The sequence below is a fragment of the Sarcophilus harrisii genome, chromosome 1, assembly GCF_902635505.1.
Source record: "Sarcophilus harrisii chromosome 1, mSarHar1.11, whole genome shotgun sequence".
NCBI lineage: Eukaryota > Metazoa > Chordata > Mammalia > Dasyuromorphia > Dasyuridae > Sarcophilus > Sarcophilus harrisii.
The window spans coordinates 393314744-393327587 of NC_045426.1; the positions used below are offsets into that span (position 1 = coordinate 393314744).

At 38.2% G+C, this 12844-nt stretch overlaps 1 protein-coding gene across 1 annotated transcript in view; it reads left to right on the forward strand.

Annotated features, from left to right (window-relative positions):
• The first annotated feature begins 930 nt into the window (after nt 1-930).
• UBE2QL1 (ubiquitin conjugating enzyme E2 Q family like 1) overlaps nt 931-12844 on the forward strand; it is a 56982-nt gene continuing 45068 nt past the window's right edge. Inside the window, exon 1 of the mRNA XM_031946111.1 lies at nt 931-3260. Coding sequence (XP_031801971.1) covers nt 2391-3260 — 870 coding nt within the window. The 5' untranslated portion in view covers nt 931-2390. The remainder of the gene's footprint in view (nt 3261-12844) is intronic.

The window sequence follows — 12844 nt, forward strand, 5'->3', positions numbered from 1 at the left end:
GTGCGTTAAGTTTGCCTTCTGTAGTCTTTCTGAAATGGCTTACAATGAAGTCTAGCAGTACCTTCCCAATCGCTAGACTTATCTTCACAGAAAACAGTGCAGATCTCTTTAGAACGCAGCACGAGGTAGAGGCAGAGACGTGAATTCCTGTAACAGATTTATTCTTTCTTCAAGTAATTACTTGAAAGAGATTTTATTTAATAGAATTGTGGTGGACACACTTCCCGGCATATTCACCCTCCAGTCCGAACTAATAGATTCTTAAATCATTTCTCTTAAAACTCTATTTCAGTGTCCGGATTTCTCCTCCCCCTTCCTTCCCTTCCTTTCCTCCTCCTTCCCCCTCTCCCCCCTTCCCCCGATAACGTGAGACTGCTGAACCTTCTATCCCGAACTATATTGCACCATATGAGACTGAGGGAATCAATGAACAGATTATTTAGATCTTCTTACTATATGCCTTTCCCTTTCTCATTTTTCTAACTAGGTTAAGAGAAGTCCAATGCTGTAAACTTGGGAACCACAGGCGAGCCCGAGTCTCCTACTTCTACTCTGCATGGCCCTATGTCTTTGACAGCAGATCACTATTTTCACCCCCAGGTCCCTAACATCCCCCGCTCTGGGTAGAGAACTTCTATCGTGTTTCAGGATTTGGAGGAACTCGAGTTATCATTTTTTTTTTTTTAAGTGTCGGGCCTGCCAGTTTTGCCCTCTACGGAGATTAGGGTTAGGCTCAGGGTTAAGTGTTTATTTGGGAATACAGTGCAGCAAGTAATGAAGCGCTTTGTTGCACAAACATTTTCCTTCTCCTATAGGCGGCAGTATTAGTAAAGAGTGTGGAGATGATGGGATGGGATGGGATGGGATGGGATGGGATGGGATGGGATGGGATGGGATGGGATGGGATGGGATGGGATGGGATGGGATGGGATGGGATGGGATGGGATGGGATGGATGGTGGTGACTGCTAACTCTTGCTACTGCTGCCAGGAGGCAGCCTGTATGTTAAATTCAATTCGTCAGACTCCTCCCTCCGTGCTCCTCCCTCCCCTTTCTTCCCCTCCCCTGCTTCTATAGTGCCTCCGCCTCAGCGCAGCACAGGGCACAGACAGAGCTGCTGCCTCTGCAATGTCAGCAGCCACACTGGCGGTGGCGGCGGAGGCGGCGGCGGCAGCAGTGGCTGCAGCTACGGCGGCGTCCCAGTAGAAGCAGGGGAGATCCCGGCCAGAGCCTAGGAGTCGGTACACAAGCATCTAGGTTCCGGGGAGGAACACCACGGTTCCTGGGCTGAGATTAGCCATTCTGACTACCCATCTCCTCTCATCCACGAAACAGCGTGATCCCCGGAGTCTGGCTGTCTCTGAGGATACCCAGCAGAAGGAGACGCGACTTTGCAGGGAGAGAGAGAGAACAACCCCGGAATCTCCCTCTCTTCCCAACCTAAAACCTCTTTTCTCCCCTCCACCCCCTCCCCACGGCAACGCTTGCCCGCAGTCTCTTCTCTCCTCCAGCTCCCTCAATCTCAAGACCTGGCTCTCTTGGAAGCCTGTGAAGAGCCTGAGAATCGCGCAACAAAGAAGAGTCAGGAATTACTAACCGGGAAACCTGATCATTGCTGCTGCAGTGACTAGGAGATAGCACGACCATCTCTGCCCTCCTTCCCGCCCCCAGCTAAGCAACACTCCCTCCAACCCCCTTTTTACTCCTCGCCCCCATCTTTCCTGCCCAAGCTGCTCAGTGATTGATCAACCTCTGAGTGCCCCCAAAGGGAAGGAGACTCTTTGCTTGCAGTACAGCAGCCCCCTCTATCTCTCCCCTCAGAAGAGGGAAAGAAATAGAAGGGAGGAGAGAAGAGGGATAATCATATGACCGTGGTAATAAATAACCCGAAGGAGAGCCAGTCCTGCTAGCTCAGATGCTGCAATGCTGCCAGCTCTGAATGTGAGGAGAGAGAGTCTCTGAGAGAGCCGTCACAACCGACCCCCATCTCTTGCGCAGCCCCAGGAGCCCCAGTTTCAGTCTTCTTCCTCGGAATATCCGAGCCCTGCAGCACAAGCTGCTTTCCTGTCTGGCCGAGAGCAGAGAAAAAAGAAGCAAGTTGTCCCGTAGCAGTGGCGGCGCCGTCGGCGGCGGCAGCGGCCAAGGCAGTCAGACGTCCAGCTTCTCACCGCCTTCCAGTCCTTCAGCCCCGCGTCCCCGCCCCTGCGCGCAGCGCTTCGTGTGCGCCTCCCTTCGCCTCATCTTCTCCTGGTCCACTGGGTTAGCGCGGAGTCCACGGCTGGTGCTGCACGTTCCAGGTAGTCAGCAGGGGAAGAAGTCAAGTCAGCCGCTACGGTCGAGGAAAGAGTGGTTATTTTTCTCCCGGATCGCCCGAGCCACAGAAGATTAAAATGGCTACTCTGCTTCGGAAAATCGGACTCATCCGGCTGCACAATCGGGACACTGAGGACCCCAAACATCACCACAACCATCTCCACAGCAGCAGCCAGCACGGCCGCGGCGGCGGCGGCGGCTCCTCTCTGAGGGGCAAAGGCAACCAGAAGAACCACAGTAACAAGCAGCAGCAGCAGCAGCAGCAGAATGCTCCGGGAGGAGGGGGCGGCTGCAGCGGCGGCGGTATCAATGAAGGCAGCCCTGGGCACTCCAAGAACAAGCGAGCGCTGGAGCTGGCCAACAAGGACAAGCAGCAGCAGCAGCAGCAGTCCAGCTCCGGGAGCCACAAGGAGAAGCAGGCGAGCTCCAGGGAGAACCAGTCCACTAAGGAATCCAAGCAGCCGGGCGGGGGTGGCGGCCGCAGCAGCGGAGGCGGGAAGGGTTCTTCGCAGGTGGCCCAGACCCCAGCAGCCAGCAGCCTGGCGCCAATGGGGCGAGGGCAGCCCGGTACCCAGGTGAGGAGCCGGCGATTGATGAAGGAGCTGCAGGACATCTCCCGGCTGAGCGACCGCTTCATCTCAGTGGAGCTGGTAGACGAGAGTCTCTACGACTGGAATGTGAAGCTGCACCAGGTGGATAAGGACTCGGTGTTGTGGCAGGACATGAAAGAAACCAACACCGAATTCATCCTGCTCAACCTCACCTTCCCCGACAACTTCCCCTTCTCACCGCCCTTCATGAGAGTGCTCAGCCCCCGGCTGGAAAACGGCTATGTGCTGGACGGGGGAGCCATCTGCATGGAGTTGCTCACCCCTCGGGGTTGGTCCAGCGCCTACACAGTCGAGGCTGTCATGAGGCAGTTTGCTGCCAGCCTGGTGAAGGGCCAGGTAAGAAGGGAGGAGGCTGGGGGAGGCAGAGGCTGAAGCTTGGGGTTGGCGAAGGGGTGGGTGGGTGGAGAGGGGAGATCCGCGAAGCTATCTGTGGGACAGTAGAGGGACCCTGCATAGGCAAAGGGCAGGGAAAGGGGGAGGGGGCTGAGGGAATTACACTTGGAAACACTTGATACTGGCTGGGGAGGAGAGAAGGGAAGCGGACAGAGCCCGAAGCTTTTTCTATCACAGTTATTTCCCTGCTTCTGACCCGCCAGGTGCGGGCAACTGAGGCAAGATTCAGCATCCCACTTTTCCTGGGTTTACTTCATTCAGATTCAATTAGGAAACGACCTCCTAGAACTTCATCTACCTCTCCTCCCATTTCCAAACTTGAGTTGCATCAGCTTCCACTAAATTACCCCTTTCTTTTAAAACTTGCTACCAGAGGAGGCTGTAGACTAATTGTTAATCCAACACGTCTGCCCCCCATTTCTTTTCGTAATCTTGAGGACCATACACGTACTGAATTCTATTGTGCATGGTCTACCTGTCTGTCATTCTCTGTGTCTGTCTTTCTGTCTGTTGATATCTGTGGCCCTGACTGTATGTTTCTCAATTTCTGTATCTTTCTGTCTCTCTCCATCTTGAATCTCTGTCTCTTTGTCTCTGTCTCTGTCTATCTTTTATCTCTGCCTGTCTCCAAATTTTATTCAGAGGATTGAAACTATAATTGAGCAGTTTCCAGGAAATGTATTCTTTCTATAAAACATAAGATGGAGTCAATTACAGATTTGGGGATAAAACCCGTGGTAAATAAAGACTGGTCAATATGGGGTATTTTTTCCCTCACTCATTCTCAGTGAATTCTGGTGCCTCCCAAAGGTGAACATTTTGCTAACCGGAAATATCATTAGGAAGTTAGTGATGGAAGTCTTTTTGGTGTGGGGAAAACCCATAAAGCTGTTTAATTAATTGAAATAAAGAAATACCTTCCTTTCCCCCCACCCCTTTCATTCTCTTTTCCCACTGTTTTTGGAATCTTTGCTTCTCAATGGATCATCACCTGAAAGCAGGTTTCTACAGTCTCTCTTTTTCTCTTCCTGTTTTGTTCTTTCCATATCCTAAGAAGGTTAAAAAGCTTTTGTACTAATGAAAGGTTTTAACTAAACACCTAAAACTGGGACATACAGTTTGAATAGAATCATTTTACCTATGGAATCCTGGTAGGTGATTTACCTAAAAGAAAAAAAACTAGGGCAGTGATTGGCAAGTTTATGAATATATCTTTTGAAAGGTATTCTGCAACCCTCTTAACCTTCACCTTCATATTGGCTGCTTGAGTGCAAAATCATTTTACCTTCATAGAGTACAGTGATGTATTGATGTTTGTTAGCTGAACATTTGACTGGATATACATTAATTATTTAACAAATTTTTAAATTTATTTTTGATTCACATAGAATGAATGTTTTTTTAGGCCCCAATCTGGTGATTTTACAGGTGCCCCCAGACCTTACCATACTATTTGGCTCTGCTACTGTTGGCTTTCTCTTTCTATCTCCTAGAGGATCAGATTGTAGAAAGTACCTGAAATTCTAGACAAATAACATCTTAAGTCTTTAAAAAAGACTCCTTGATTCATAATAGATATGTTGTTTTTAATGTAGATACACATTATGTATTGCATTCCATCTCTTCTAAGATTTGTTTTTCCTCACATTTCTTGAAAAACCAAGGACTCGGTTCTCTCTGAGCATATGTTTAACTGATCTAGGAAATAATGCCAGTGCAAATTATTGATTCTAGAGTTAAATTATAAAAGGGAATAAGGAGGTATATGGCTTCATAGAAAGGATTTTGAGAGGGAAAGAAGTAAGATTTTTTTAAAGTGATTCTCTTGTGGAAGAGAACACAAGAGAAATACCTGCTTTACTTGTATCCTAACCTTTCATCAGAACTCTCTGGAAAAAATATGACACTTCTTTTCATTAGTCATGGTAATGATTTCCAAGGGGTGGGAGATAGGGATGACTTTATTTCTTAGAAATGAAAATTATTTTTCCTGTTTGAAGCAATACTTTCAAATATTCCTGTTAAATACTAGTATTAGTTCTGTTTATACTAATAACATTGTAAAATAACCAGCTATATATTTGTACATATGATAGAGTGAGGAGTGAGAGAATAAAGCTGAATTTTATAAGAAAGAAAGAAAAGACATAGTAGATAGCATGACGTCATTGATGGAAATAATTAAAGGTGTTTTCTTTAATTACACCATGATAGTGAATGAGAGATTACTATCTACTTAATTGGACCTAATACCCTGTATCAAAGTATATTTCAGTAAGCATGCTTATATTATTTAGTCTCACTTTTAGTAGAATAAAATGGCTATAGTTCAAAACTTATAATATAGTTTTTAATCCTAATTTTACTGTTTTTTCCTATTTCTCCACTTTAATTTTATTGGTCTCTAGATCCCTGACAATATTACAAATTGAGTAGGAAATAAAATTTTCAAGTTACACATAAAACATTAAAAATTCATATATGTGTCTAAAAGTGTGAAGAAATAAATGACAATTATTTATCCAGAGTTCTATGCCTTGAAAGATTTTTGATAATGGGATAGATTACAAAAGCATTACTTTAATGTTACATCCCACTTTTCTGAATTCACTGCTTTTGAGTCCATTCACTTAATGTGGCTGTTGTTACTGACTTGATTCCATGGATATTGAAAGGTACGCAGTAGAATAGCCAAAGGCCCTCTTGAGTATGCACAGAAAGGTGCATAGTATTATTACAATAATTATTAAAACAAAAGGTTATTAAAAAACAACATTTTTAAAAAGAATTTGTTAAACTTAGACTATGAAAATTAGATAATTCAACATCTGTTTTTAATGACTAGATAACATGATTTTCTGGTTCTTAAGAACTTTAGAAATATTATGCTTTTATATTTGGCCTTCTATGAAGAGTGCTTTATATCTATCTTTCTGTTATAATATTTTCATGATTATATTAACATTGTCATGAAAATATTTCTATTTCTTAATTAGATTTGGTTTAACATTTTTGATTTTCAAATTAGAAATTTTAAACTTATCACATGACAAGGCTACTGTTCCTTCTTATGGAGGTTTTTGTTTATTTAGTTTTTAAATGTGGCCTTTGAAAATGTATTTCCATTTATTGTTTTATATTATTTACTGCTAACATAGCTTGTGTATCATTCAGTAATTTAACCTGTTTTAAGAATGTCAACGTTCATACCTTGTTTATTTTCATCTTACTTTTCCCTATAAATTAACTCTTCTTTTTAGGTAATTTCTTCAGCACTTGGGAATCAAAAGAAGAATAATTAATGGATAGGGCAAGAATTGGTAATGGATCTATGATTCCATTGATATAAGGAAGGATCAGATGACAAAACCCTCTCTACAAATGAAGGTTGGCACTTTAACTGTGGTCTTAATTGCCCAGAGAACTAAAAGTGACTTGCCTAGATTCCCACAACAGCTTATGTCAGAAATAAGAACCTAATATCAAGTCAATGAGCATTTATTAAGCACCTACTGTTTCAGAAAATCAAGAAAAAGAAAACCCTGGAACTCAGACTTTCTCTGGTTTTAAAGCTAGATTTCTATCCATTAGTCCATGACTGTCTCAATTACTTGAAGAACTCATAAGAAATCCTTTCACTTTATATAATATTTTGACTTTAACTAAGAACACATGTTTCCAAGGTATTTCCATAAAAGGGATTTCCTCAAAACAATCATGAAGGGTAGGTAGGCTAAGTATTATTTTTTCTTATTTTACATAGGAGAAAGGTGAGACTCAGGTAGGTTATGAGTAACTTATTCAGAGTACATGTTTAAAAAATGGCAAAGCTTTCATTACAACTTTCAACTTTTCAAAAACCATTGTTCTTTCCATTACATCATACTGCCCCCTCAAAATCAATATATATTGTGGAACTCAGAATAATATCTTGCACGTCATGAACACTCAATATTTAATGAATATTGATTAATCTATGTTCACAAAATTACATTTTTAAAGACTTTCAAGTACATAATTTTAAAACATATACAAATTGGTATTGATGTTTTAAAAGCTTGTGCATAGAGCCATAATATGTTTGCTCCTTCCAATTGAAGCAGATTTGATTGCCTTGGGATTCAGGCTTTAAGATGAAACAAGTAAGTAAATTCCATCAATATGGTTATCTTAACTGACATACAGATTAACTTGAATCACTCTATGACATTCCTGCTATATAACCATATCAATTCAGCTAATTAATTGAGATCATAAGATAATCTGATGATCAGGCATTCCAACAGGCAAGGAGCTGGTCATAATCATGCCCTAACCAGTCCCAGTACCAAATGGAAACAAATCTTGATTAAAATTTGACTATTAGAACTTGATGTATAATTGAGAAATGCTCAACAAATGACATAAAAGATCATCAATAATTATCACTGATCTGTGATAGTTTTGTTATAAAATGAAGTATAGCATCAGTTAACTAATGGAAAAAAGCCAGACTGATTTTTTTTTTTTTTTGGATTGCTTCAGCCTTCTCTTGATCATGACCCTTCTAATCAATTCTGTGCACATAGAACAAACACAGTGTCAATCATTAAGCAAGAAAACTAAAAAGGAAAAGATATATTAAAACTTTGCAGATTTTACTCTTTGAAATTGAAATGTGTTAGTGATTCCAAGTCAGTTATTATTTTATTTCTTTCTGTAGTTTTTAAATAAAGGAAACTGGAATGCTGCCAGAGACATTCACAGATCTAGTGTCCATTGTTGAGTTTTATTTAATGATATGCATGATTAACATTGATATAAGGGTGTTAAGTAATTTTTATCATGTACAATGTGTCTTTGAATGAAAAGTCAGCAAAAATATCATTTATTCAATATTTTTCAGAGTACTGACTATTGTGTCCAAAGAAGACATTGAAATATTTTACTTATGCCTTTGAAAATTATGATTAATCTAATCAGAAAGAGGAATGAGTAGACATTAGAATTTCTACAAATGATAGGATGCTAATCAATTGCAATTTATGCTTTAATTTTTAAGGCCTCAACTTTTTTTTTCTTTTTAAGCAAATCAGAATCTCAGTTATAGAAATTATATAACATTTTTGACATGATGGATATTAATATGAATAAAGACATTTAATATTAACACAATGTCATCCTGATAAATTATTTTGTTCTGAATTTAGTAGGAGACAATTTAATAGCAAATTATAAACATATTGAGGGAAAGGTGAAGAAATTGATTTTTTAAAAATATATTTTTGGATCAGACCTGATGTTGATTTTTGGTAGTGCTTTTTATGAGTCACCATGTGTCATTTTGTTCTCTACCTCAGTGTAAGGGACAAAGTTAATTACCAGCTAACTGATGACTCTGCAGGTTGTGGTATCTATAAGCTTGAGTGTTTGGGAGAAAAATAGCTACTTGTTCTTATATCAAGTAGGGCAGACATAAAATTGCAAACAGGACTTTGTATCCTAAAAATAGTTACCAATTGAATGTTCTGGCATTGACAAATCTCTCGTGGTTGCTTTCTCTGACAAACAGTTAATAATAATAAAAGTTACTTTAAACTGATATTTAATTTCCTTTAGAGGAAACTAAAAACATAAATGAAAAATTTAGATTTATACTTTTTGTCATTCAAGTTTATAAATTTCTATTTTAGTTGTCAAGGCAATATTTTTTCTAATAACAATATTCTTTATTTTTTAAAAAAGAAAATACTAATGTATTTTGATACTATTATACTAATAGAAAATACCAATGTGAATTATAAATTGATGGTGAGTAGCCTAAGTTATATTTAAACCTGATATACTTCTCAACCTTTCTCTATCTATTCTGTTTTCTCAACTTTAGAAATAACTGGAGTATTGCAGGAACATCTCTTGATTGGGTTGCCATGTATGAATGATGATAAACATTAATAGTGAAAGATGTGGTGACCTAAGAACCATTCTTGAGCTCTAGTCACATCTCTGATAGATTTCTGCTGGTAAATATTTGTTGGTACAATAAGCAATCTGCAGGGCTACAGGGTTGCCCTCTACAAACTCCCTTTGTGTGCACAATTTGTAGTCTATAGAAGGAGGCAAAGGGAAACAGATGGATTAAAGGCAAGAAAAGATAGAGGAGAGGGAAGACAATTGAATTTACCAAGGAATTTTTTTTTCACTACTTCCCAATTAACCTTTTCCTCATACTTCCATCCTGAACATCCATCTTTCCCAATACCTCTAACATCTCCATTCTTTTCTTGATCAGTACCTTCACCTTACCCAACAACCTTTAAGCACTGTTGTGGAAAAATACAAGACAAAGTCACATCCTTGGTCTCTGGGCAACTTCCTTGTGCTGAGAAAGAATGTGAACTTTGGGGGAAGGCAATAATGAAGGTTCATTCAAAATTTCCTTTGATACATGGAAAGAAACATTGGTGAAGAGAGCCCTTCAAAGTGGGTAAATGCTAAATACTTCATATTTGGTTTTGGTTTTTATCTTTGATTCATTTCACTAAATATAATTGGTGTATGATGTCTTAAGGAAACACTATCTATCAATAGAAAGAGGCAACTTGGATTGAATACTTAGTAGGTGATGAGAAGAAGTTAGTATGATTAAAATATTTGTGAAAAATCCATAAAGTATGCCTTGGAGTTGGTTCTAAAATTAAGTTTATGAAAGTAAACTCTACAGAATCCATTTTTCAGAGTGATTTCATTGCTTTTTTTTTTCATTGCAAAAATATGGAAAATTAGACCTTTCCAAAAGAACACAACATGACAGAAACATTTCCACATAGTCTATATTTTTGGACCCAAATTTTCCACTCCCACCCAGATACATTTAGTGGATTGGCAACTTGCAAATTGTTTTTTTTTAAATAGTTTGGTGACTGCTTCAATATCCTAAATTGGTCCTGCCTATTCTGCTGCTCTAGGTATAATGCCTGAGGATACCGCAGAGGTTTTGCCCATGCACACTTTATTTCTGTTGTAAACCTTTTACCTGCTTAACATATTTCCAAACTTAGTTTTTCCAAAGAGAACACCTTGCCCCTTTTCTGATATCATCCAGAGAAAATGGGAATATTGAGTGATGAGTTCCAGGATATAAGATGAAGGAAACAGTATGTAGAATCTGTGTCAGAGGAATGATAAAGAAGGCAAAGAATTATAATAAATTGTAGGGGATACTGTCAGAAGCAGGCAAGGGTTGTAAATAATGATACTCATTGATAAAGCAGAAAAAATACTATTAGGTAGAGTTGGGGGTCCATGATGAAATATTTACAATAGGTTTTCTATTTTATATATTTACTATTTATATAACTCTTTATTTTTACCTATAATCTTTAACAGGTTTAATCTTTAATAGATTTCATATATTAGCATCCATGATGATGAAAAACTAAATGTTCTAATTGAAAACCCTCCATAATATCAGCATTTACAACATAGTTTAATAGGTATCCAGCTGACAAACAGAATCTACTTATGAAGACGCTGCCATAATAAATAATTTCTAAACTTGTTTTTTCTCAATTATATGGACAAGTCATTGATATTAAATCTTATTTGAATTCTGAAGCTATTATGGGAATTGAGTGAACCACACTAACTCTATCTTGTGATTCTGCATCTGACTTAGTTCCCTTTCTATTTGATAATGGATCAGTCCAGTTCTCTCTTGTGAGAAATTTTATTGCATTGTTTGGACCTATCCCTATTTGGCTGGAAAGCTAAACTCCCTCTATTGTTGTATAGAGACTTTTAACTGAGGACTTAGGTTATGCTGACCAGACACTCAGTCAGATCTGAAGATTAATGCAAGAAGTTATACATCTCAAGTAACCATATGTCTTATCTGAAAACTAGTTCTGTACTGTTCAATCAATTAGGAACATGTTTCTATGTTCCTTTGAATAAGGACACTTGAGAGGAGTGGGACATCTCTTTTTCTGATTTCAGGAAATTGTACCTACTCATTTACTGCACAAGATGATTTATTTCATAAGAATTTCTTTTCTGAACATATTTTTTAAAAGATCAAAATCTTATGAACAAATTAACAAATTTATAACCTGTATCATGGGAAGGAATATCCATATTCCTGTGATCACAGATCCATCAAAATGCACAAAATCACTTGAAAATTTAATAAAAAGTATAGGGAGAAGCATTTTATGAAAGCAAGATCTACTCATACTTTCAATCTGTTAAAGATTATAGGTCAGAATAAAGAGTTATATAAATTACAAAATATATAATAGAAAAAATCTATTTTAAATATTCCCAATAGAAATGTTAAATTTTTAAAATATCATATTGTACATAATTATAATTATTGGGGCATTATTTTCAAAGTTAATTTCTTATCAGATGGTTAAAATGCATACAATTAAGTCAGCATTAGATTAAAAAAAAATAAGTCTACATGACTGCTTGGATGCCACATGGCATATATCCTTGGATGAGCCATACAGATATTAATTGACTTAAAAATTAATCTGTTATAATGAAATTCAAGAATAGTGGATTCTTCCTCTGACAGAACTTTTTTTATTATCATTATGTCTCACAATAATTTAAACCACAAAGAAAATTAGACATTTGAATTATATTAATTTTTACCGTTTTACCATTGTCTTTTTTCAAAAACATCTACAAACTTCTCACAAAAAATAATGGGATAGCAGAAATTTCTTTATCCAACTCTTCCACTTGGGAGGTCCTACTTTGCTTTACTTAGTCATACATTTCAGTTCCAATTTACAAACATCAATATTTTTTTCCCCAGTGAGATCAGAGGATCTTCTTAGAACTGGCCTAGAAATGTAACCTATTTTTCCCCAGTGAGATCAGAGGATGGAAGTGGCCTAGAAATGTAACATATAAGATCATTGGAATGGACCCCAGTCTCATAAATATATTTTTGAATGCAAAATAAAATATCTAAGATTAGAAAGGAAAGTAATTACATTGACATAGTTATCAAAATATTGAAAAGAAAAAAAAAGTTTACAGATCCCAGATTAACAACCTCTTGTTAGAATAATATAGAATCTTAATAAAACACACTCTTGCCTTGAAAGGTAAATGCATTTAAAATGGCCATCCTTTTCTGCTGGCACTCTTAAATTTTCTATTAAACACATCTATTATAAAAAAGAGTTTTGCAACAATTAGAGCCAAGCAGTCACCAATTAGACTGCCTTGTAAAGTAATGAACCCCCATTATTAGAATTCAAGCAGAGATAGAGGATCATCAGTGAAGGATGTAGAGTGATTCTTGTACTGAGTGAGGGGTTAGATACAAATTTCTGCGATTATTTGGTTCTGATTCTTTCTTTGCTAAGTGCAAAAACAAGGTCCCAAGGAATTCTAAATGGTTGTAGTTAATAGTTTCTTCAAGGTGTTTGAGCCTGGCTATAAAGTGCTCAGTGATCACACTATTGTTCAAACATATTAAAATATCACAATTTATGATCCTGACTATGAAACTCCCCAAGTGTTCTTCA